At 45.4% G+C, this 26,784-nt stretch overlaps 1 protein-coding gene across 1 annotated transcript in view; it reads right to left on the bottom strand.

Moving 5' to 3' along the window:
• Nucleotides 1-26,784, bottom strand: part of LOC137436393 (uncharacterized) — a 79,572-nt gene that overhangs the window by 28,844 nt on the left and 23,944 nt on the right. Inside the window, exon 4 of the mRNA XM_068130139.2 lies at nt 11,391-11,691. Coding sequence (XP_067986240.1) covers nt 11,391-11,691 — 301 coding nt within the window. The remainder of the gene's footprint in view (nt 1-11,390; nt 11,692-26,784) is intronic.

Below are 26,784 nucleotides of genomic sequence, written 5' to 3'. Positions count from 1 at the left end.
TCCCGAAGGGGATTTGAGACGATTGCAGTGTGTGTGTGTGTGTGTGTGTGTGTGTGTGTGTGTGTGTGTGTGTGTGTGTGTGTGTGTGTGTGTGTCCGTGTGTGTGTGTCCGTGTGTGTGTGTGTGTCCGTGTGGTGTGTGTGTCCATGTGTGTGTGTGTGTGTCCGTATCGATATATATATATTGTTACAGACGCGGCTTAGATGTTATTTACCGAGCGGTTTGGTATGACCACGTCTGCACAGGTTACCCGATTATACCCGAACGTTGACTAATCGCGCTACGCTAGGTCAATGAAGGAAAAGACACACGGCTGGGATTAAAATGACACGACACCAGGGATACGGTTCTCAAGACCTCCGGAGGAGGTTATATTCGTTCGGAAGGTTAGATTACAACTACAAGAGGGACAGCAAAGGAAGATAGGCACTTAGACACAATCTTATATTATTCCCGACAGACCACAGAGAAACAGGACAAAAACTGACTCACACGGGGATTGATGGCAAGGAAAGCGGGTATTCGATGGCCAGCACAAGGTGCACCTTGTGCTCAGGGACAGGATAGCGCGGCCCAAAAGATGCAGGAGGTCTCTCAGCGCTCGGAGGTGGCTCTCTTGTCTTCTCAAGCTCGGGGCGCATCTGACCTCACATCCGGTAAGTCGCTGCGTATATCCGGCGGGGAGTGACACGCCCTCGGCTCGTTAGCTCCGCCCCAGATGGAATCGGCTCGTTGCTTCTCATTGGGTGCATGCGGGGGGGTTACCGGCTCCGCCCTTGACGAGGGGCTGACAGGGAGCCCCTTCGTGGTAACCCCGTGGAGCGCATGGTCATGGCGGCTAACCGAGCTGGTGGGAGGACGCACACTCCCCCCGCGCGCCGTGGTTGTAGTTGTTGTTGTAGCTGTAGTTGTTGTTGTTGTTGTTGTTTGGGGAAGAAGATGGAAGGAGGTATGGGAAGGTCCTAAACTCACTACTGGTGCCATATAATCACATTCTGGTGCAACGAAGAGTCAGAATTAATGGAAAGGAGTCCTTAACTGACATAGACTAAGAATAACTAGCAAGATGTCCGAAAGTTGTCTACGTGAGATGCGGTGGACCTGGGCACGACATTTAATGGGGGAAAAAGGGGAAGGTCGGTTCTACAGAGTGTTGTTTACAGACAATGGGACTAGGGAATGGGGGATTGGGGATAGTTGGGGAGTATTGGGGAAATAGGGGAATATTTACAAGCGGATATGGAGGCCAAATTCCATATTCGCAACATTGCACCCTTCTCTACCCTCGGGGCGTCCCGACCCGATAAATTTTTACCTACTTTAGTGTGGCACGCAATGTAGTTCCCTCTACTATTAACTCTACCCTGAGTGCGACAGTTTTACAGATATTCACAAATGAGTAAATATGTCCCCCTGCGACGTTGCACCCTTCTCCTCACAGAAACACACCCACAGGATAACCGAATCCGGAAAGAATCCTCAAACTAAACATACAGCCGGTAGGGAGCATTATTTACAAGACTACGCTGCTATTTACACTACGATCCAGGACCTGTCTTTGGAGGGACACATGCAGATGTTATGCATAGAGAGAGCACGCATGCCAGCATCGATACACCAACCCACGAGTGCTCTGTGACCTACGGCCTTTAATAACGTGCAGAGCACCCTTTCCCAGCACGAAAAGCACCACCCCATCACACAGTGAGCACCATCCGGTGCACCAATAAAGTGTCTATAAATCATTGTGTGGTGTCGCAGCCGGCCGATGTTCTGCCGCTGGTCTTGCCTTCGTGTGGTGCACTTGGCCTTCTTACTTCTTTCAAAAATAAAGAAAGGCGCCAACCGCGTCCATTTCTTTATTGTGGCCCTCAGTGGTGTCAACTAAAAGTGGTTCACCTGTATGGCATAGGTGCCACGTTGACCCATAGGTCCATCCACGGGTGGTGCTTGGCCGCAAAAGAGCTGCGGTCCATTGTGGGTGGCCACCAAAATTGCGGTCCATATGGTGTATCGATCCAAGCAGCAAGCAGCGAAAGTGGAGGCCCACAACTGCGAAGCCAGCACCTCTCTCTCCTCTCTCTCTGCCCCAAAACCAGATCCTCGGAGGTGGGAGACAAAAGAAGAAGACAAGTGAGTAAGGTGGTAAGGGCGCAAAAGTGCACGCAATACAAGGTGATGCACACTGGGGGCACATGGGAACCAGGTGAGACAGGTACGTTCCTATCGTACGCCCCCCCCCCCCCCCACCAGGTAACCTACATGGCCCCTCCCTTACCCCTTACTGTATCCACAAAACACAACACTACCCATAAACATCTACTTTACCAATCAACAAACGTCCCTACTGTCTTCCCCGTTCCTCCCATAAACCAAATTCGTCTTCTCTCCCTCCTAACCAATCAAATTTGCTATTTCCAACTCAACATCATAATTTGCTATCACCAATTCATCATCAGTCCCTCCTAGGGAGGGAGAGATGGAATCACCCCAATGTCTCATCCACGTCGTGATGCGTCTCACAAATCCAACAGCAGTCCTTGCTTCCTGCACACAGAACAAAGAAAACACAGGTGTGGAGTCATCATCATCACCACAGGTAAGTGGCTGCGTATGGTGCGACAGGTTCATCAATCCTAACTATTTCCTAAATGACTTTAACAACTTTACACTACCCGGGGTCTTTCTCCGGCCAAACCATTGGCCCTCTTACACTATGGGTTCTAAAAACCAATTCCCATTGGCCAAACTGTGGTGCTTTTCAATTTGGGGTCTCACTCCCCCGATTCATCTCCCGGTGCCCTCGCACAATTTCCGGGCTGTGGCGTGTACCTCTCCCAGCGGGTCTACCCACCTGCACACCTCCACCACTGCAGTTGCCTCCGAGCTTACCTGCTCCTTACCCTAACCTAACTACCTGGGGAAGGCCCTCTGGCGCTCTCCCCACTCGGTGCCCTCTCTGGCACTGGGCTACCCGATCCACACCCGGGATCCTCAGGCACCCACTCACAACTACCGGCTCCCAGAGCCCACCTGCGGCCTCACCTGGCCGACATCCTCACAGTGGTGGAGTGCCCAACCAACTACACACACTAACAGGCTACACGCCCAGCCATTTCCACAACACTAATGCACCCATCCACAACACCATTCTGTCACCCGCACCACAGATGCCAATATCCAACCACAATTTACCTGTACCCTCTACCTAACACTTACACTACCCGCCCCGGGTACTCGTGAAAGGGGTCCACTCTTCCCCCATCCACACCTTCGCACCATGCACACCACTCCGTACCACTTACTCCAACTCTCTCCACACACCTGTACTTGCACACCTGTGCTCTCACACCTGGTGCCACCTGCACCCTTCTCTCCCCAAGCGCATTCGCGCTGATCCACACACTCACTACTCATACACTGCTCCTCACACCTGTCCAGTTGCACACCTGTGCAATCACACCTGTTCAATTCTCACACAGCATCATCTCATCTAACTACTCCCCTCTGAAACTTGCGCTTCCCAGTCGTCCCTTTAAACTATTGCGCTCCCACGTCATTATAATCCACACTAATCTACCTGCGTCCCCACTACAGGTATCAGTCACTAACTAAACTTAACGTCACCTAATGTCATCTTCTAGGGCCCTATCATATAACCTAACCCACCCGGGCTAGTTTTCACTGCCATACACCCCATAATCTATTGCTCCTTTGCCCCCACTGGGAAGGGTGGCAGGGATGCCAGCCTTACCCACCGGGCCCATCGCTCACTACCAATTTTGCACATCCAATTTCAACAAATTAAAAATTTGCCAATCACTCCCCATCATCTGCCAATCACTACTGCCAATCCCTTGCCAATCATCAAATTTTGTTTTTCTCCAATTTTGGGTCCAAAACACTAACCTCATCACCCAGTCTCCTCACTAATGCCTCTCGGTGCGCCAATTCCTGTCCAAAGCCCGGCTTCGTAAAGCCGAGCAATGAATGCTGGTTGTTTTGTGCCGGCGGCTGGATGCGTCCGGCATTCGGGGCAGGGACGGGGGCTTACCCGGGCCGAGATCCCACGCACCACCTCGGCGTGGAGCCATCCAATGTCCCGATCTCGACCTGCCGGCACGTCTCCACAAAACGTGGTCGCCATGACGACCCTTCCTATCCAGCTGCCCGCTCCACCTAGTGGAGCCTGGACGCGGCCGTTCAAAGCGAGGCCCGGCACGCACCGAGGGCCCGCTTCGGCTAAAAGTCGACCTAACCTCTAACCTGGTTACCGTCGATGCTTCACCTGGATTCTTACATGCATATGCTACCCCTTGCTTGCTCATACCTTTCCTTACACACCCAGGTACCCTCATTCCACTCACAGCCTTGGTCACACACCTGACCACCGAACACTTTGGCACACATTCGTTGGTCGCACACCTCACCAACACACCTCTTCGCGCCCCCTCCTCTGTCACCTCCTCTGTGACAATCACAGGTGTGCCCTCATTCGCACACCCAACCACGTGCCTCACCACCAACTCCAGCGTGCATTCCCACTCACGCTCTACCATTCCAGGTGTGCATCCTTCCATTCCAGGTGTACATCCTCGCTCACCTGTCACACCCAACTCACGCTCCTTGTCACTCTCACTACTCTCACCACCACTCTTGACAACGCACTCACCCTTACTCTTGACAGCGCACTCTTTCCCCATGCACCTGTCCGTTACACACCTTTCTCGCGCACACTCTCCCGTTACACCCTCTGTAACACTCACCACAGGTGTGCATTCTTCCTTGCCTTTGACAGCGCACTCTTTCCCCATGCACCTGTCCGTCACACACCTTTCTCGCGCACACTCTCCCGTCACACCCTCTGTAACACTTACCACACCGCGCTTCCATGTGCCCCCTCGCACACGCGCTACGACCGACTCACTCTCGCCAGCACCCTCACTCCTTGGCACGCACTTTTTCCTCACACACCCCAGAGTCGGACTTTCTCGCACACCTCCTTTTTCGCACACCAGACCTGTCGCACACTTCACCAACGGCCTCTCACGAACACCCGGGTCCATCTCGACCCCCAAGCTTCTCAAATCACCTGGCGCATCATACGCACGACCATATTGGTCACCACTTACACCGGGTCCTCTTCCTCTTCGCTTCTCCTCCATCACCTGCGAATCCCTCATCCGGTTAATGAGCACATCATCACGATCCAAACACAGACTTTGGACCAATTCTTTTACTTCCTCTTTTATCTCTTCCTTATCCTCTCTCCGTCGCTTCTTAATTTCGCTCATCCCTTCTTCCACTTCTTCTAATTTCTGCTTCACCTCTTTTATTCCCCGGTACGTCTCCTCTAGCTCGTCCTCCAAGGCTACCTTGACCGTTTCCATGTGCGTCCTCACCTGCCGGTCCTTCGTCTCCATTACCTCTATCACCTCGTCCAACCTCGTTGTCAGTCCCTCACGTACCATCTGACATTCCCTCTTCGTCGCTATCAAGTCATTTTTTAGGTCATTTTGTGTCGCTTTTAAACCTCCTATTACCGCTGTGTTCTTCTTTACCTGGTCCGTTAGTTCTTTTTGTCCCTCCGTCAGCTGTTCCACCTCCTGCGTCAGGTCCTCTATGCCCCCTTGCAATTTTACAGTCCCCTTTCTCACCTCCTTCTCCATGCGCTCCTTACAGTGCCTCACCTCCTCGCGCACTCCTCCGACCTCCTCACTCACTCCTCTTCTGATCTCCTCTCCCATCACTTGCATCTCCTGCCCAGATGCCACCCTCATCTGCTCCATTTCCTCCCTGTGAGCATCCAGTTTGGTTTCTACCCCCATTCTGACCCCCTCTATCTGCTGCCCCATTTGGTTAACTTCCCTTTCCGCTTGGTCCCTCATGTCCCTCAATTTGCCTTCCATCCTGTTTTCTAACCCCTCTAACCCATTTTTCACTCCCTCTATCTGATTCTCCTGGGCAGCCATTCTATTTTCTACCCCCTCTAACCCCTTTTGCATCCCTTCCATTTGATTCTCTTGAGCGGCCATTCTGTTTTCTACCCCCATTAACCCATTTCTCACCTCTTTTATCCCGTTGTCTAACCCCTCACCGGTACTCCTCGCTTCGTCCCTCATTACCCCCATTTGGTTTCCCATTACCCCCAATTGCTCACTCTGAGCATCCATCCGGTTCCCCATTACCCCCATTTGGTTTCCCAACCGCTCACTATCAGCCCTCATTCCCACCATTTGTTCCATAAGGGCCCTCATTTGCAGGAGGAAAAGGTTCGAATCCACCAGGGGCGCTGCCGCGGGCGTGGACGCCGTGGCCACCTCGTGCGTGACAACGCTATTTTGCGACCCTGCCGCCCTCACTGCTTCGCTCTCCTCGCGTCCCTCAATTTGGTCCTGGACCGACCCTGCCTCACTCTCCACTACCGGACCCCAGCTGTCTTGGTCTGCCATAGCGCGACTTTCAAAATTCGGGTTTTTATTTTCGTATAACAAATTCAAATTTCGCCGTTATAATTTCGCGCGGGAAACGCGCTCCGAATTGATTCTACTACAAATTTGGGCCTAATAAATTTAGTCCCGGGTCCGAATTCCACTCCTCGACACCAATTGTTACAGACGCGGCTTAGATGTTATTTACCGAGCGGTTTGGTATGACCACGTCTGCACAGGTTACCCGATTATACCCGAACGTTGACTAATCGCGCTACGCTCGGTCAATGAAGGAAAAGACACACGGCTGGGATTAAAATGACACGACACCAGGGATACGGTTCTCAAGACCTCCGGAGGAGGTTATATTCGTTCGGAAGGTTAGATTACAACTACAAGAGGGACAGCAAAGGAAGATAGGCACTTAGACACAATCTTATATTATTCCCGACAGACCACAGAGAAACAGGACAAAAACTGACTCACACGGGGATTGATGGCAAGGAAAGCGGGTATTCGATGGCCAGCACAAGGTGCACCTTGTGCTCAGGGACAGGATAGCGCGGCCCAAAAGATGCAGGAGGTCTCAGCGCTCGGAGGTGGCTCTCTTGTCTTCTCAAGCTCGGGGCGCATCTGACCTCACATCCGGTAAGTCGCTGCGTATATCCGGCGGGGAGTGACACGCCCTCGGCTCGTTAGCTCCGCCCCAGATGGAATCGGCTCGTTGCTTCTCATTGGGTGCATGCGGGGGGGTTACCGGCTCCGCCCTTGACGAGGGGCTGACAGGGAGCCCCTTCGTGGTAACCCCGTGGAGAGCATGGTCATGGCGGCTAACCGAGCTGGTGGGAGGACGCACACTCCCCCCGCGCGCCGTGGTTGTAGTTGTTGTTGTAGCTGTAGTTGTTGTTGTTGTTGTTGTTTGGGGAAGAAGATGGAAGGAGGTATGGGAAGGTCCTAAACTCACTACTGGTGCCATATAATCACATTCTGGTGCAACGAAGAGTCAGAATTAATGGAAAGGAGTCCTTAACTGACATAGACTAAGAATAACTAGCAAGATGTCCGAAAGTTGTCTACGTGAGATGCGGTGGACCTGGGCACGACATTTAATGGGGGAAAAAGGGGAAGGTCGGTTCTACAGAGTGTTGTTTACAGACAATGGGACTAGGGAATGGGGGATTGGGGATAGTTGGGGAGTATTGGGGAAATAGGGGAATATTTACAAGCGGATATGGAGGCCAAATTCCATATTCGCAACAATATATATTCACTTTAAAAATGGTTTTCTCTGCAAACGCTTGATCGATGCAAAACTTTAAACATTAATAATATTGTAGGAGAGACTCCCCACGAATAATATATTTTTGTTAACTCTGAAACATGGCGGCCATATTGTAATTGTATTAAAGGGGAAAAAAATCTGACAATTTTTTCTTGATTGAATGCTGGTTGTTTTGTGTTGTCGTCTTCACTTCATTTTCCAACTCCTCCAAATATCAGGTTTGCTCCAAAACATCATTTTCTCCAAAACCCCTGAACGAAAGAAAATGAATCTTGGCATATGTCATCAACTCCCCATGGGGTACAAGAGTGATAATGATGACATCATTAGTGAAATGGTATTCCAAACATAATTGGTTGAATTTAAACCCTTATCCAAAAATCAAATTTCATATATATGATCTACGACCGGATGTGAGTGAAGAATTAAACTTATGACGATCATAACCCAAGCCAAAAAACTACGTGACATAATGGGGTGCATGGATGATACGGGGGTATATGGATCATAATAGTAAATTATTCAGTTAACGATGGTATTTTGGTTAGAATGAATGTGCGAGGTGAAACCATGCGCTCCATGAGCGCCATTCTAGTTTGTTTGAGAAGTTATAAATAGCTGGAAAAAATAAATAAGAAACCAAAACTGCAAAACTGTTGACAGACAGACTTTCGTTACAAAACGTGCGACGATAATGCAGTTAAAACGCTGAAGTTGTATGTGCCATGAAACGTATGTTTATCATCAAGTTACTTAAGAGTTATGAAGAACATCAAACCAATCTGCATAATTTGGTGATGTATGTCTAAAGTAGTATTGTAATATGTTGGAGCAAGTTCAAAAACCAACATGAATCGATGAGCGATCTTGAACATTCTCAAATTCAACTTCTGTCACTTAAGCGGACAATAACATGTCGAACAGTGAATTATGGAGAACTACCACATTAGTACGTACGTTAAATTGTAGAGAATTTGAGGTCAGCATCAGAAGTGTTGGGAATTTTTATTTATTTATTCATTCTCACTTTAAATTCCACAAAGAACTGACTGGTCGGTTAAAAGGTTCAAAGAAAGACGGAACTTTTGATCAAAAGGACGTTTTTCAAGGTCCTGTGGCCGAGGAAGACCTTTTATGAAATAAAACTGACATGTGATGAAACTTGGGTCCATCAGTTTGTGCCAGTCAAAGCAAATCATCATTTAATGGAGCCATTTCTTGATCGCCACGAAAATAAAATTCAAGATTCATCCGTAATTCAGACAGCTTAATGGAATAGTGTTTTGGGGCTAAGAGTTCAATTTGTGTGGAATCTCTTGATTATGGGGTAAGCATCAATGCACAGGGCTGCTACGTACATAGATTCACTTTGTGAACCAAACTCCTTCGTTAAAATCCACCAACATTTGTAAAAGGCAAACAACATGTTCAATGCAGAGGGAATTTTCATCGCGCAAAAAAAGCCTTTCCTTCCTAGCACATCACCTGCTCAGTGCTCACCTTGAAAAAGGACAAGCAAAAATTTATTTTGCAAATTTTGCAAAAAAAGGACAAGCAAATTCGACCTTGAAGTCTGAAGTTCTTCAATGCCTTTAGCTCCTCATCCAACATACTTGAAACGTTGTGTGGTTCTTCCTCTTCCCCTGGGAGGACTTGTGTTCAAGGCATTGTTCTCGGTGACATTTCTAACCACTCATTGTAAACAAAGGTGATTATTTTTATGCTCTTCTGACACAGTTTGTACCTGGCGAGATGTGGATCTCCACTTGGGTCCTGAGAAACCCATTCATTATAAAGTCGACATATTTTCGAACCACTTCTTAATGTTGAACTTGCACAATCCTTTGGGTCATTTGGACATTGCGTGTCAAATTATATATTTAAAAACTGAGAAGGAAGAATGCCACAAAACGTTTTTTGAAAACGAATGAATAAAACGGATTTACAGAGCAGCCACTCTGATCGTTAAGGACAGGTGAACAGGAATAAAATGGAAGCATGTTTTTCGTTAAGGGAGAAAGTATGCAAAGCAACATCATTTTACTTTCCCATTTAATATTCCTATGGCATTGGCACTATTACTACGAGTACGGTGTTATGGATTCGGCCCTCATTATTGTTGGTATTATTATTATTGTTGGTTCTCAGTAAGGGTTATTGTGGTTAAAAGGTTTAAAAGCGCTCATGACAAAAATGATGCCGGAAATCGGATAGGGCACCGGAAGAGGTGGAGCGAGGAAGAAGAGCGCGTGAGGCAGAGAAAACGAGGAGTTTTGTAACAGCTCCGCACCCAGCGTGGTCGAGCGTCCATGGAGAAGGAACTTTGAGGCCTGGAAAGGAATCTCGTGCGATCGTTGATATCGCCGGTGTCGTGGAAAAGCCTGCGAAGCCAGGTAAAGGTGGGAGATTCCGGAGAATCTTCGCCTAGCGGCTGCGGCCCGAGGAAGAACCGACCGCCATTTCGGGGACCTCACGCGTCGTTCGCGGACCCTTGGTTAGTCGCGTCCGCTGGTCCCGCCCTCCGGTGGTTTGCCGAGGATGTGTGCGCGCGACAGCGGCCTTTGAAGAATCCGGTGCGGTTCGCGACTGCACGGTGTATGTGCACGTTTGGATAGCGTCTTTGGGATTCCTCTTTCCACCGCCAATTGGGGTTGGCTGGGACCACGTGACGGTCCCCGCCTTACCTACATCTCCTTACCCGCCTCATCGCCATCGCCTCTTCGCCGGGAGCACCGTTGTGTTCTAGAGACATTGAGAAGGGCTCTGCTTCAGTCCCTGGGGGTGCCGTGAGTCTGAGCTAGGGTAACATCCTAAGATTGGATTGCAGGGTTGATTGCCCCATTGTTGTATGGTGCTTTTTGTGTGCTTTTAATATATTGTTTGTTCATAACCCTTGGTGTGGTTTCATTATTGGTTAATTTCAACCAAGGATAACATATCTTTCTGCCGGAGACCCTCTCGGGGTTCGGAGGTTTACCGAGACCAGGGGATAGGGGAGGACCCCGTAACAACGGTGCAGCAACTTGTATGCAGTCAAGGCCCAATTATAACTAATCTTAAAATGTTTTTTTTTTTTTAATGTGGATATGAGCACAATTTGAGACTGTGCTGTTCTTCAACCAGTTGTCCATGATGGTTGAACTTGATAAAGGGGTGTTGGAAAACAAGTTTGAGCGACTCGTGCATGCAATGAGGAGCCAATCATGGGAGTGGAAACTTCTGCACGTCAAAGCAGTTTGGACAGTTAAACGTCGACTGAGATTGTATGGCAGAAATTGTACCTCGGGTATCAGCAGGCCACATAAACAGTGGCATACCAAGGACTAGGCCTCTGGCTTCATGAACGTAAGTTGTGAGGGAGCGTGCAAATCAATAATCACTACTTAAACATACTAATTTTCATAGGATTTGTCAGTTTGTCTGATGATATGTCACAATGTCAGAAACACAAAGACTGAGCCATAATCGAAGGTTTTGGAATGCAAGATTTTTTGTTTTTCAGCCTGTTAGACCCAACAACAACAAAAAAATTTTTAAAAGATTTTGAGTGTCTGTGCAGATGCTAACACGCCAACACACACACAAACCAGCCTGCAAAACCACCATATTTGGTGTTAATTGAATGTGCATGCGCTACTTCAGAAATTAACAAGTCAGCTTTGCAAATAGATACTTACAAGAAAGGCCGGGACAGAATGGACAAACCACCACATGGGACCAGCAACAAGGCATTGCCCTGGACGCCAGTGGTTCTTGGGTTGATGTGACTTGCCGTGATGCAGCGGTCACTGATTGCGATGTACGTGGAACCTCTGGATCGGTCCCTGGATCATCCTGCACCGAGGATCGGGTTGTCGGGCAGAACTGGGGGTGTGCGGAGTGGTGTGATCCAGAGGAACCCACACAGCAGGAACGAACAGGGGCTACCAAGTGACAAGTACCACAAGTATCCTGTCCAGGCTGCTCAAATGGTGATCCCTGAGGGGGGGAATTTGAATGAGCAAAGCAGGTTTTAAGAAAATGAACCTCTAACATTTATACATTTGAGTTTTGGATCCAAGTCATTATCATATTTTTCTAACCATTTTTTCACACGAAACAAAAACTATATTTTTAACACTAGAACTAATGATGCAACAAACACAACCCAACTCTTTCAGTCATCATACATTTTTTTTTTGTATACATAGTCGAGGCTCATGGAAGAGTTATTGCTTGTACACTGAACGGATCAGAACGCGACAGGACAAAAGGAACAGCAGAGAGGGAGGTGGGGGGAGGGCGGAGGGGGAACACAGTCAGCAACAGAGCCAAAAGCCAAGACAGAGGGAGGCAGACAAGCAATGGGTGTGGGGAGGAATGGGTGGCAGGAGAGGATGGACGGGGTGGACATTTTCTGTCATTAAAGGATTTTCAGCCACCGTTGTTCTTGGCCCGAAACAGAGGCTTATGGATTTGGTCTCGTCTGTGCGTCTGCAACCATATCTCGGAGATGTATGGACCGATTGTGTTCATACTTTGCACAAAGACAATACATGACAGTATACATATGCACATAATTTTGTTTTGTGATGCAATCAAACATGGCTGTCTGGCGGCCATTTTAGTTGTAAAAAAAACAACGTTGAACACGTCCTCAACCATTTCTCGGACATGCATTTGCTGATGTTGTTAAAACTTGGCAGACAGATAATGAATTATGGCTTACACATGCATGTCATTTCTTTTCAAGAACAGATCTAAATTGGCCGACTGGCGGCCTACTTAAACGTGTGCCCAACCATTTAATGAGCATGCATGGTCCGATTTTGTTCAAGCTTGGTACAAGCCAAGTACATGATGGCATACACGTGCACCTCACCTTATTTTGCGATCTGATCAAAGATGGGCGACTGGTAGACCGGCAGCCATTTTAGTTGTAAAAAACCTGATATTGACCACGTCCTCAACCATTTCTGACATGCATTTACCAATCTTGTTCATACTTGGCACACAGGTAATGAATGATGGGTTACATATGCACATCATTTGTTTAAGAGATCAGATCCAATATGGCCGACCGGCGGTCATTTTGGTACTTAAACATGTCCCCATCCATTTCTCAGACATGCATGGGCCAATTTTCTTCAAACTTGGCACAAAGACAAAAAATGAGTATACATATGCAGAAAATTTTGTTTTGTCCTCCGACCAAAGATGGCCGATTGACAACCTTTAACTCCGTACAGCGAAATTAAAAAACCATGGCAAGGTCTATGACATTTTATGTCTTTTTCTTTTTTACGTCGGAGCCCATAGGACAAAGCCGTCTAGAACAGTGTTTGTCTGTCCGTATGTATGTATGCATGTATGAATGTCTCCTCAAACGTACACCAATCAGAGCTGAGGATCTGGTCACATGACAGGGTGATGTGATTACGTCTGTGATGTCATTACGGCATACAACGGCTGACTCCACACTCTGCCATTTTGATTCCTATGCTATTCAGGCCAAAAATATCGTCAAACCTGTCATACATCACAATCACCACGCTCCACCTTTACATTTTTCATTCAGTGTGAAACACAAACAAACCGATTGTTAAAATGACCATCAAATATCAAAAGCATCAGCGTTACGAGTCTTCCAACGACACAGAACGTATATGCCTTAAGCTTCATGCCTTCATTCCTCACTTTCAGGCCACTTCGGACAAATTAGCCCAGGTTTCTTAATACAGTAGTATCGTTTTTCATAATAAAAATAATATAGTAAATATAATCATAACACTGCAATCCCTTTGGCGTGACTGCAAAAAGTTACTGGATTGAAGCGGTGTATGTTGGTTAATTGTTGACTCAAAACATATTGAATAAACCATATGGTGTCTGAATGCAATCTCTTCACTTCCATGTTAACCGACAGCTTAGAGACTTAGAGTACTTCAAAATAAATTTATACTTACATTATTTGCTATCTGGTATCCCCTCCCAGGTCATATTATCCTCTTCAACTAATATATCAAACAAGCTCAGCTACGCCGATGTTAGACTTTCAGTCTTGTTTTAAAGAACCAAGATGTCTACTTGACAAAGAAAATCTTTAAAAACAGTCCTATCTCCTCACGTCGAGTAAATAAAATAATACGAATGGCCAACACAATGCTGTTTAGGATTTTTTTTGAAATTGTCAGAGGTTCAAGCAACAAGCTGCAAGTACCATTATGATCAATGTGTTTGATTTAAGTTTTGGAAGTCAAATTTAACATGAAAATTAGCATTTATCACATTATCTTGCTTGTTAAAAGTCTATGTCAGTGGCATTATAGGCAGGAAGAAATCCTATTCCCCAACAGCCCAGGGCATGTGCCTTGGATTGCTGGAAAACCATATTAGCCACGTTTTAACATGTTTTTGTAATTGTCCAGTGTGACAGCTAGTCACAGCTAGTTGTCCTAATGAAAGTCAGATTTCATGCCAGATGGTTGGTGGGAAGGAGGGAGAAAAGAAATAAAAACTTCATTCTCCATGACATATAAAGGAAATAGTAATTAAATATAAATAAATAAAAAAATAATAATAATAATAACAAGAAGGATGTCGTGCGTAGCACGATATTTGTGGGATCCAAATAAATAAAAGTGGTCATGAAAACAGCAATTTGACAAATTTTGAAGTTTTGACATATCAAGCGTTTCAAATGATCGATTGTTATACGTAACAAATTTGGATGATACATTTTTTAACTGCGGTCTAATAAGTGTTTTCATGTTCCCGGATGCCTTTGACCCTTGACTAGTTTTGACCAAATTTTTACACACAAATACTACACATACATTTAAATAAGCTGTGTCGGTTTACATTTGATATCATGCAAAAAAAAGTGATATATGGCAATAATAAAATCACAAAACTTCCCATTTTATTATAACAGGGTGAAACTGTTGTCATGGAAACCAATCGTTCTAATTTTGATGAACCAATTCAGTGACTCCATATGCAAACTCTGTTCAAATTTCAAGTTAATCGGATGAAACTTGACAATTTTAGAAATTTGACCTTGAAGTCTGAATTTTTGACCTTGACCGACCAAACCACTGATTTTAAAGCACTGGTCAAGTAGAATTGGGGGGCTGAGGGAGGGAAGCTGAAGGAGGGAAGTGTCTCGTATAGGTGGTGTGATCACTCTCGGTGTGTGGGGTATTTTAAGTAATAATTGTTTTGTTTTGTTTTTCATTTTTCATTTACCATACTCTTTACAGGAGGATGAGGAGGGTGTGGCTGTGATGATGCCAAAGCAGTTTCTAGGCAAGGGTTATACTGGGTGGTTTGCCCTTGCCTTCCCAGCGATATTTGAGGGTGCTCTACTCTTTTGAAAGCTGAGTGTCAAGGAAGGCAGAAGCAGCACATACTATTTAAAAAGTCTTTGGTGTGACTCGGCTGGGGTTATAACGACTGACCTCAAACTCAGAGCGGACGCTCCTACCATTACGCTACCGAGTCTGGGAAAGGGCATAATACAACAACAACAACAGGCATTTTAAGGCCATTTTCCCTGCTAGAGCGGGGGTTAGCCTTGCGGTCCCCATGACAATCTTCTCCATTTTGCCCTATTTTCTGCATCTCTCTTTGTTAACCCCCTTGCCCCGCATTTCTTCTTCCACCATCTTTAGCCAAGTCTTTCTCGGTCTTCCCCGTCCTCTACTTCCTTCTACATTTATTTCCATCACTCTTCTCAACCAGTCACTTTCATCCTTCCTCAACACATGACCAAACCATCTCAACCTGCTCGTCTTCACAGCATCAATCACAGGCTCTATTCCCATCATCTTTCGCAATTCATCATTTGTCTTCCTCTCTCTCAACGATACTCCGCACATCCACCGAACCATTCGCATTTCCACCCTTTCCAGCCTTCGTTGCTGCTCTACATTCATTACCCACGTCTCGCTCCCATAAATCACAACACTTCTCCCACATGCAGCATACACCTTTCCCTTCAGCTTCAACGACACTCCCCTCCTCATCAGCACGCCACTCAGTTCCCGAAACTTCTTCCATGCACATCTCACTCGAGCAACCGTTGCCGAGTCTGATCCACCTTCTCCATTCAGCATGTCTCCGAGGTAGCAAAATGTTTTCCTTCCAGCTTCACGCCGTCTCCAAGATCCAACGAAACATTTCCTCCATCTGCAGCTGTGCACACCTTACATTTGAATGTAGCTGCCACACTGGTTAATGACCCTCTCAGACCACTGCATTTTTGATGAACCCACTCAGCGCACATTGTACATTGAATGGAGTTCACTCCGACACCCTTCCTGAACACAGCACATGGCCACTTCCCATGGGCATAATAAAATATCATAATTGCCTGCACAAAAACCATCGACATAAATGAAGTGAAGGAATTGTCATTAAATATCATAGTGTTTGTTTGACTTCAATACACTTCTGAACCGCTGAACAGAATGAATTGAAAACTGATGGAAATACTCACGGGGTGCATCATCAGGTTTGAGGTGGCAAATAAAATTTATACTCTCAGAGGTTTAGGGTGGGGGGAGGAACCCAATTCTCTTCATGAAAATGTGCATTGTATGTAGAGCACCACCTGATAGTAGAAATCACAAAGGTGGGGGGAATTAACCCATCTGTAAGGATAGGTTAATACCCTGGGCTCACGAAGTGAAAAACAGGCTTAGGTGAACGGTTGTCTACCAAGGCACGTGTCTGCAATTTTAAAATTCATTTTCTCAGCAATCGTTGGTCCGATTGAGACGAAATTTTACCATAGGAGCGCCTTCGCCTGTATAATTTTTTTATTCAAAATGACGTCATAGGTCACGTGGTATGGACGCCATCTTGGAAAAACGTTGCACCTCCATACTGCATCTCAGAAATCTTAGAATATAAAAAAATTTAAACATGGCTCTATCAAGTACTCCCCATGGGAAATAAGATATGTTAATGATGATGTCATGTCATTTTTTTTTTTTTTTTTTTTAATGATGATGTCATCCAGTACCTTCATTATGATGTCATAATTCGACAAGTACGCTTGATTTGATCAGTATGAATTTTTTTTCTCTGCAACTGTTGGTCTGATGGACAAGAAAGTTTCACCATAGGAGCGCCTCCTCCTGCAGAATATTTTAATGATAATTACGCCGTCATAGGTCATGTGGTACAGGCGCCATCTTGGAAAAAAACAAAAAACGTTGCACCTCCTATCTCCAAAACCTTTCCATGGGAAAAATTGAAATGTGGCTCATTGTAAAGAACTCCGCAAAAGTGTTGTTAACAATGACCTCATTAGTGCCCGATTTTGACATCATAATTTGACAACGCAACACTTAGTCTGATCAGTTTTGAAATTTCTTGAGTGTGATCTTTTTTTTTTTCTTTTTTTTTGTATACAAGATCGAGGCTCGTGAAAAAGCTATCATTAATCACACAAAAAGTCAAACCGACACATAAAACACAAAATAAGGGGAGCGGTAGACAAGAGGGGAGAGAGGGGGAAGGACACAAACACAACATTTGACATCGAGAGAACTGTGGGAGGGAGAGGGCTTGGGGGGAGGTGGGAGAGGTATAAAACATATGGACACTGCAAGGATTTCCAGGAAAGAAGTTGGAATTTCGAAAAAGTGTATCTGGGGTGAATTAGCAGGGGTAGAAAAGATCAAGGTTTTGGGTGGGGGATGGTGGTGAAAGATAAGAGATGGTGGTGAACAGCTGTTTTAAAGACCTGGAGGGACGGGTGGGATTGAAGGGAGTGGGGGAGTTTGTTCCAGAGGTGGGAGAAAAGGGGAATGAAAGAGTGAAGGTGAGCAGAGAGCCTAGATTTTGGAAGTTTAACCATAAGAGGGTTGCTGGCAGATCTTGTGCAACCTGTGGGAATATTTGGGAGACAGAGCACAGAGAGAGCTGGGGGAGCAAGGCCGGAGAGCAGTCGGTAGAAGACAGAAGGACCACCAACCTGCCTGCGGTGAGTGAAAGGCCCTCGGAGTTAGCTTTGTCGCAGGAGATTCCAATGATTCTGAAAGCTTTGGCTTCAACAGCATGAAGCCGAGCTAGGTGTGAGGCAGGAGCACCGGCGCAGAGGGGGGAATAGTATTCCATTGAGCTGCGGATGAAAGCCTTGTATGTGGTGGGGAGCTCAGGAGTGCCAAGGAAGGACTTCCCACGACGGAGGATGCCCAGACGGCGAATGGCTTTGGAGGCCAGCTTGGAAATGTGGTTTTCCCAGGAAAGATCATGGCAGATAGCGAGACCCTAAAGCTTGAGCGACAGAGCTTCTTGGAGAGGATTGTTGAGAAAGTAGATGGGATGGTTTTCCAGTCTGTCTTTCCGGAGAGACATCGTAAGAGTGTGAGATTTGTCAGGATTGAAAGACATGTTCCACTTGTTTGACCAGTCTGTCATTTTGTCCAGGTCTGCAGAGAGTGAGGAGGCTGCAGGCTGCCAATCTGAGGGATGAGGAATGGAGCGGCAGATAGTGGAGTCATCAGCAAAGAGATAGAGAGGATTTTCAAGAGAGTCGGAGAGATCATTGATGAAGACCAGAACAAGCACAGGGCCCAGAACACTACCCTGGGGAACACCCGCCAGAACAGGCAGGGGCGATGAGAGAAATCCATTCAGGGCCACACGTTGACTACGACCAGAGTAAAGGTCTTCCATGGATGCCATAGGAGGAGAGTTTGGTGAGCAGAGCTAGGTGCCAGACCGTATCGAAGGCACGTGATATGTCAACGGAGACAGCTCTGATTTCCTGTTTGGCATTGAGGACCTCCATCCATTGTTGAGACAGCAGAAGCAACATGTCCAGAGTAGAATGACCTGGTCTGAATTCAAATTGATGATCGGGGATCAAGCCATTGGAGAAGAGGAAGGATTTGATATCCGAAGCAATGATGGATTCCATGACTTTGCTGATAATTGGGAGCAGGCTGATTGGTCTGTAGTTGCAAGGATCTGTTTTTGCACCTTTTTTGTGTAAAGTAGTAATGTTTCCTGATTTCCAAGATGCTGGCAGATTACCTTGAGCAAAAGAGAGGGTGAAAAGAACAGAGAGAGGGTGAGATGGAGCGGCAGAGCAGGATTTTAGGACCCGTGGGCTGATGCCGTCTGGTCCAGTTGCAGAATTAGTCGAGGTATTACAATTATATTAGATTACAATTTATGTATTCGAGGTATTACAATCTGCGCAATTATATTAGAGAATATAAATTCATGATGTCATCGCTCACATGGTCTGGCAGCCATATTGGATCAAAGAAAAACCCGTTCAAGAACAGAAGAGTTGGTCTTGTACCAAGTTGGCTTGTACCAAGTTAACTGCACATGGTAAGGATTCTATGAAGACCATCTCGTTTGCTAGTTGATCAAAATATTCATGTATACCTGTACCAAACCGATTAAAATTACCAAGGCACATACTGTGCCTTCAGAAAGTATTCACACCCCTTCACTTTAATCACATTTTGTGTTACAGCCTGAATTTAAAATGGATTGAATTGACTTTTTTTTTTGTCACTGATCTACACATAATACCCCCATATAATGGCAAAGCATAATACCCCCATAATATATATTTTTAAAATAATTTCAAATGGAATGCAGAAATATCTGATTTACAGAAGTATTCAGCCATGAGCCGATACTTCGTAGAAGTGCCTTTGGCAGCGATTACAGCTTCGAGTCTATATCAGTCTATATCAGAGTTTCTCCCATTCTTTCTTGCAGATTTGCTCAAGCTCTGTGAAGTTGGATGGGGAGTGTCGGTGAACAACAATGTTCAAGTCAGGCTTTCCACAGATTCTCAATGGGATTCAAGTCTGGGATTTAGCTGGGCCACTCAAGGACGGTCACGTTCTTGTCCTGAAGCCATTCCAATGTTGCTTTGGTTGAATGCTTGGGGTCTTTCTCCTGTTGGAGCGTAAATCTTCACCACAGTCTTTTGCACTCTGAAGCAGGTTCTCCTCAAAGATTTGTCTGTATTTGGCTCCATTCATTGTTCCGTCTATCATAACAAGTCTCCCAGTTTCTGCCGATGAAAAGCATCCCCATAGCATGATGCTGGCAGCACCATACTTCATGGTAGGGATGGTATTAGACGGATGATGAGCTGTGTATTCCCACCAAAGAGTTCAATTTTCATCTGATCATAGAATATTTTGACCTGATCATAGCATCAGGGGTCGGTACTAAGTCCACTACTATTTATAGCTATGATGGAGGTGCTGGCTCAGAACCTAAAGGAGGGTTTACCGTGGGAGTTGTTGTATGCAGATGATCTGGTGTTGATTGCGGAAAGTATGGATGGACTGAAGGAAAAGATGAACAAGTGGAAGGAATGTATGGTGACAAAAGGTCTGAAGGTGAATATTGGAAAGACGAAGCTGATGGCAAGTGGTAAAGCATGTGGTGAGCTGGAAAGAACTGGGAAGTGGCCATGTGCTGTGTGCAGCAAGGGTGTCGGAGTGAACTCCATTCAATATATAATGTGCGCTGAGTGGGTTCATCAAAAATGTAGTGGTCTGAGAGGGTCATTAACCAGTGTGGCAGCTACATTCAAATGTAAGGTGTGCACAGAGGGAGCTGAAGATGAAGGAAATGTTGAGTTGGATCTTGGAGACGGCATGAAGCTGGAAGGTGTGAAAACATTTTGCTACCTCGGAGACATGCTGAATGGAGAAGGTGGATCAGACTCGGCAACGGTTGCAAGAGGGAGATGTGCATGGATGAAGTTTCGGGAACTGAGTGGCGTGCTGATGAGGAGGGGAGTGTCGTTGAAGCTGAAGGGAAAGGTGTGTGCTGCATGTGTGAGAAGTGTTATGATTTATGGGAGCGAGACATGGGTAATGAACGAAGAGCAGCAACGAAGGCTGGAAAGGGTGGAAATGCGAATGGTTCGGTGGATGTGCGGAGTATCGTTGAGAGAGAGGAAGACAAATGATGAATTGCGAAAGATGATGGGAATAGAGCCTGTGATTGATGCTGTGAAGAGGAACAGGTCGAGATGGTTTGGTTATGTGTTGAGGAAGGATGAAAGTGACTGGTTGAGAAGAGTGATGGAAATGAATGTAGAAGGAAGTAGAGGATGGGGAAGACCAAGAAAGACTTGGCTAAAGATGGTGGAAGAAGAAATGCGGGCAAGGGGGTTAACAAGGAGAGATGCAGAAAATAGGGCAAAATGGAGAAGATTGTCATGGGGACCGCAAGGCTAACCCCCGCTCTAGCAGGGAAAATGGCCTTAAAATGCCTGTTGTTGTTGTTGTTGTTGTATAGAATATTTTGACTCATGCTCTGAGTCATTCACATGCATTTTTGCAAGCTCCAGGTGTGCTGTCTTGTGCCTTTTTCTCAGGAGCGACATCCGTCTGGCCACTCTCCCATAAAGCCTAGATTTGTGAAGTGCTGCAGGGACTGTTGTCCTTCCGGCAGGTTCTCCCATCTTAGCCAAGGAACTCTGTAGTTCTGTCAGAGTGGTCATTGGGTTCTTGGTCACCTGCCTGACCAAGGTCCTTTTTTCCCGGTTGCTCAGTTTGGTCGGAAGGCCAGCTCTAGGAAGCATCTGGGTAGTTCCATATTCTTTCCATTTCCTAATGATGGAGCTCACTGTGCTCTTGGGAACTTTCAACACTCCAGAAATTGTTTTATACCCTTCCCCAGATCTAGGCCTCCTCACAATTCTTTCTTGGAGTTTCCGGACAGTTCCTTCGTCTTCATGGTCGAGTTTCTTATGGTCACTCCTTCAGTGACATACACTGTCAACTGTGGCACCTTATATAGAAAAGTGTGTTTCTTTCTAAATAATGTCCAATCAATTGAATTGGCCACAGGTGGACTCCATTCAAGTTGCAGAGACATCTCAAGGAAGACCAAAGGAAATTGGATGCACCTGAACTCAATTTGGAGTGTCATACCAAAGGGGTTGAATACTTATTGATTCGAGACATTTCAGCTTTTCATTTTTCATTATTTTGTTAAAATTTCTAAAAAAAACAAAATAACGCCACTTTGACATTATGAGGTATTATGTGTAGATCATTACACATGATTATGACACGAAACAAATCTCAATTTGAAACATTTTAAATTCAGACTGAAACACAACAAAATGTGAAAAAAATTCAAGGGGTGTGAATACTTTCTGAACGTGCTGTATGCTGCCTCAAGCCTCAGAGCCGACTGTTTCTATTGCCACACAGTTGATGTGTTTGGATGGCAGTATGTATGTATGTGTGTCTGTATGTCTGTATGTATGTATGTATGCACTTTGCTTGCATGCATGTACGTCAAGTGGTTGTAGGCCGTTTCCCAAGGATGGTATCACGTTTCTCATAGTACCCCACTTTTCGCAGTGGTTCATGTATCACACAAATTTCAGCTTTCCGATTTTATCCCAACACTAGGCATTTATATGCATCCCTTCGCTGCCAGATTTATTCAAAAGACAACATGTTGTACTTCACAAACATTCTGCTCTATACGCCCTCTCATTTGCCCGAGTTCACCTTCCATCTGCTTGGACATCAGTTAACACCACCTTCGTCAACCATCTTTGCTGCTTATATATGGCATGAGCAAAAATCATTTCCGCTTCGCTGCAAACCTCCATACATGTTGTTTCATTTGGTTTGAACGTCCACTTTGAAAATTTCAAATTATTCTCACTCATATTTCATCACCACCATAATAAATATTATCAAGTGGTTGAAACTTTCTTTTCCAAGAAGATGATTTTGAGTAACGGATAACAGTGGTTGGTGCTGTATGGTACATTTACACAGAGAGAATTTAGATCTCCCCCCCCCCATCCTGAACCCCTTCCCCAGGGGAATGGAGGAGGGTGGAGGGGGGGGGGGGGCAGAGGGGTATTTGTTTGTATTTCTGCAGATCTTTCACAAGGTGTGCCTGATTGGTACCATGGATGTCAGAGATCTGATATTTACTCTATGGAGACATGCATTTGTGATCCATTCCATCGCAATGTCCCTGAGGCTGTTCAAAGTACTCCTGGCAATACCTTCCTGGTTTTACAAGCAGTACAGCCGGTTTAACGCTAAACAAACAAGTCTTTAAGACATATCACTCCTGAAAGCCGAACATGTCCTGAAAGCCAAAATCAAACTCAAATTGGACAGCTTAAAGGTCATTTTGTACCATATTGTCAGGTCCTATATGAGTCTTGAGTGCTGTAATAACATTAACAATGATTTATTCATCGGCCTCATCGCTGTGAGAAGTTCAGCATGACTGGACAATACATGGTCATGCCACACAAAAGGTTGTGTAAAACCACAATCAATGACACAATTGACACTGAGAATTTTTCCTGGGAGTACAACACCATCATGTACCATGCAGCCATCGGATGCTCTGCTCATGAGGCTGTCGTGTGGGAACGTGCGGGATATTCGCACAAGGATTCGGCATGGGAAAGGTTCTTCATCGTCCCAAGGTGAATGACCTTCGATAAGAGGCAATTAATGAAGTTTGAAAAATGTCTCGATGCCCCCCACCCCTCCCCTGGCACTCCATGGACATGGCGCTCTCAATCCAACATCTCCCACTATAATCCTCCGTGAATCCCTGGCGGCACTAGTATTCCGTTCAATTAAATCACCCGCACCCACACCCAGTCATGGCTTTCTCAATCCCTCATGTAATGTAATGTAATGGCACAGCTTGTGATTGGACTAGAGAAGTAAAAATGTGATCACAAGTTCATTATTTTACCTTTAAAGTACACACTTGTGAATCTTTATCCTGTGTGGTACAAGCTTCCCCACAGTGTTAATTGTACTACGGCTTACTCTTCATGTCAGGAATCTTAATTTTATAAATTACAATTAACTAGCAACGGTACCTGCCCCACGGGCGGGGCTTCAATTGGGAGGCCCAAATGAAAAGGCAATATATCAGAAATTGAAGGCTTTTTTTTTATTTTAAACGATTTATGTAAACATCCGTTAAATCATATCACACACAAATCATCAAAATCTAAACAGTATTTGTAGAATTTCAAGAAAAGCCACATCACTGTTCATAATCGGTAAATATTATTCCATCGTGTTTGGAAAAACTGGAAAATTGTAAATTGGAAAAATTGTGAAAACAATATAGCCTATTTTACTCCAGGGGGTCCCAGGATTACCCACCCAAAATCTCGTTGCGATCGGTTAAGCCATTTTTGCGGTACCTGCGAACAGACGGACGGACAGATGGACAGACATTTGGTGAATTATAGTAAGATGACGTCAGGAATCTTAACTGCAATGAAACAATCAAATCATGGATCTTGAAACCATCCTGAAACGTTTGGAAACATCTATTTACTAGGCCTTGTATTTATCAATTGTCGATGGCTTTGTAAATGGCGTATCTGAGAAAAGTTGTACTTGTTTTTTATTTAATTTCATCGATTCGAAGTGGCGGTCACCGAAGCTATGAAGTATCAACACTGTTTATGTGCGTTTCGTGATTAATCCATTCCATCCTTGATCCACCACTGACATGAAAGCATTATTAGTATCAAAGTCTTGAGAAACACTTGGTCTCATCAAGGTCGGAGTCCAATGAACCAGATCAAAGTATATGCTAGTTGCACTCTCATGAGCTTCCCATGATGGACTTTGAAAGACTTTCCATTATCAGCGAAGCTGGGACTCATGTTTTCTTTGAGATCGATATATCTATTTTTGCTGATATTGTGAATGATGCATTTTCACTGCGTAGTGCAGAGTATGATTTGTAAAAGCGATGAATTGAACAACCTTGTATGTCTAGAAATGACCAGGACGACTAAGGTGATTGGAAGGATGTAGACGATGATGATTATTGTGGCATCTGCACCAAGAATAGGATTACGTTTGTAAAGAACGATAATGAATCAGGTTTTGGATGAACAAAGACCCCTCGATTGAAAGTGTGCACTGTCCCAGGTTGTGTGGACTTGCCACCCGAAAGATGTGGAGAAAACCTGCCTCTTCAAGTCTTCATAGCACGCAGCTCGATTGCAAGAACGTAGGGGAAAAACAAATTGATCATGAACCCGGAAAGACATCATTTTACAAATTCAAATGTGTACTGGGATGAGAAGGGTCATTTGATAGACATGTAATTAGCGATGGGGATGTCGACAATGAAGCTGAAAACAACGATGATGAAGATGTGAATGATTGGATGAAGAAGCAATTGGCTGGCAATGGGGATGTTAATGATGAGGTTGAAAACAACGATTATGAAATTGTGAATGATTGCTTAAAGTAGCAGTTGGCTGCGGAGGGCAACCATAGGTGTGAAGCAATGTTTGGCAAAGGTAAAAACCACCTGGAGCCTCTGGAACCTCAGCTCATGGAAGAGCCAAAGGTTGGGATGGGCCTTCATGAAATCAAGCAGCAGCAGCCAGGTGTTAACTACGTCACCTTCAAGCCAATTATTAGAGTAGACTCTACTCTAATATTAGAAGGTATTAGAGAAGGCAGAGTAGACTCTTCTGGCTTTGGTCATATTCTTGGAATTACAACTTCTCTTCAGTTGACCACAAAAGATTTCATGGAAGCCTTTTTCTCATTCCAGAAGAGTGGATTTGATATCAAGTGTGGATGGTTCACACATACTGGTGATGTTTTAAAGTGCAAATGCTGGGGAATGAAGAGTGTATGTATTGTGGTGACCCAGAGGTCCAACAATAGACAAGCAGTACAGAGGTTGTAACTTTGAATCTAGCTGGCAGCAGGGTTAAAGATTTATATTCTAAGCTTTGGAAAACTGAGTCGCTTTCAAGAGAAACACATCATGAATAAATCCATTCTGGTTCTCCTGAGCAGCATTCCTTATCTCAACTCAATCACCCTGACCTCTTCCTAACCTCACTGCTCAACCACCCTGACCTCTTCCTTATCCCTACTCAACCACCCTGACCTCTTCCTTATCCCTGCTGAACCACCCTGACCTCTTCCTTATCCCTGCTGAACCACCCTGACCTCTTCCTTATCCCTGCTGAACCACCCTGACCTCTTCCTTATCCCTGCTGAACCACCCTGACCTCTTCCTTATCCCTGCTGAACCACCCTGACCTCTTCCTTATCTCACTCCTCAACCACCCTGACCTCTTCCTTATCTCTACTCAACCACCCTCTCCTCTTCCTTATCTCTACTCAACCACCCTCTCCTCTTCCTTATCTCTACTCAACCACCCTCTCCTCTTCCTTATCTCTACTCAACCACCCTCTCCTCTTCCTTATCTCTACTCAACCACCCTGACCTCTTCCTTATTCCTGCTGAACCACCCTGACCTCTTCCTTATCCCTGCTGAACCACCCTGACCTCTTCCTTATCCCTGCTGAACCACCCTGACCTCTTCCTTATCTCACTCCTCAACCACCCTGACCTCTTCCTTATCCCTACTCAACCACCCTGACCTCTTCCCTATCTCTACTCAACCACCCTGACCTCTTCCTTACGTCACCGCTGATTCACCTCTTCCTGCCTCTAGTTTTACACATCATTGGAATTCACTTACTCTGCACTCAACACATTTGCTCCTGGAAGGTTGCCCATTTCTGTAATGGTGATTGTCCTCTTGTTAGCCTCTCCCGATCTACATCACCCAGCTTTCCTTCCTCATAGCGTCAAGGTTTGCATTCCTGAAATACAATAGCCTTACTCTGCTACCCCAAACTCTAACTCTTAACAGCATCCTTGCAAACACTATGTTATGGTCACTTGACCCAAATTGCTCTTCAACCTACTCCTCCACCATATTGGGATCATTACTTAAAAGGAAGTTTAACACTGCACTCCCCCTCATGGGCTTATCTACAAACTGGGTTAAAAAGCAATCCTGGAGTAGATCGAGTAAAATCCTCATCTGCTCTGCCCTCTCTGTTCATGGACCCAATCTAACCCTGGAAAGTTAAAATCCACCATAATCAAAACACCTCCCTTATCACACGCCCTTCTGAATTAATCATGCATGACAGTATGAGATCCAAACATGAACTCTCGGCACCTAAAACAACGTAGCAGACCCTTTTTTTTTTTTTTTTTTTGTTTTGTATACAAGATCGAGGC

This window comes from Myxine glutinosa, chromosome 11 (assembly GCF_964187855.1).
Source record: "Myxine glutinosa chromosome 11, kmMyxGlut1.1, whole genome shotgun sequence".
Taxonomy (NCBI): domain Eukaryota; kingdom Metazoa; phylum Chordata; class Myxini; order Myxiniformes; family Myxinidae; genus Myxine; species Myxine glutinosa.
This window is presented reverse-complemented; position numbering and strand designations above follow the sequence as displayed.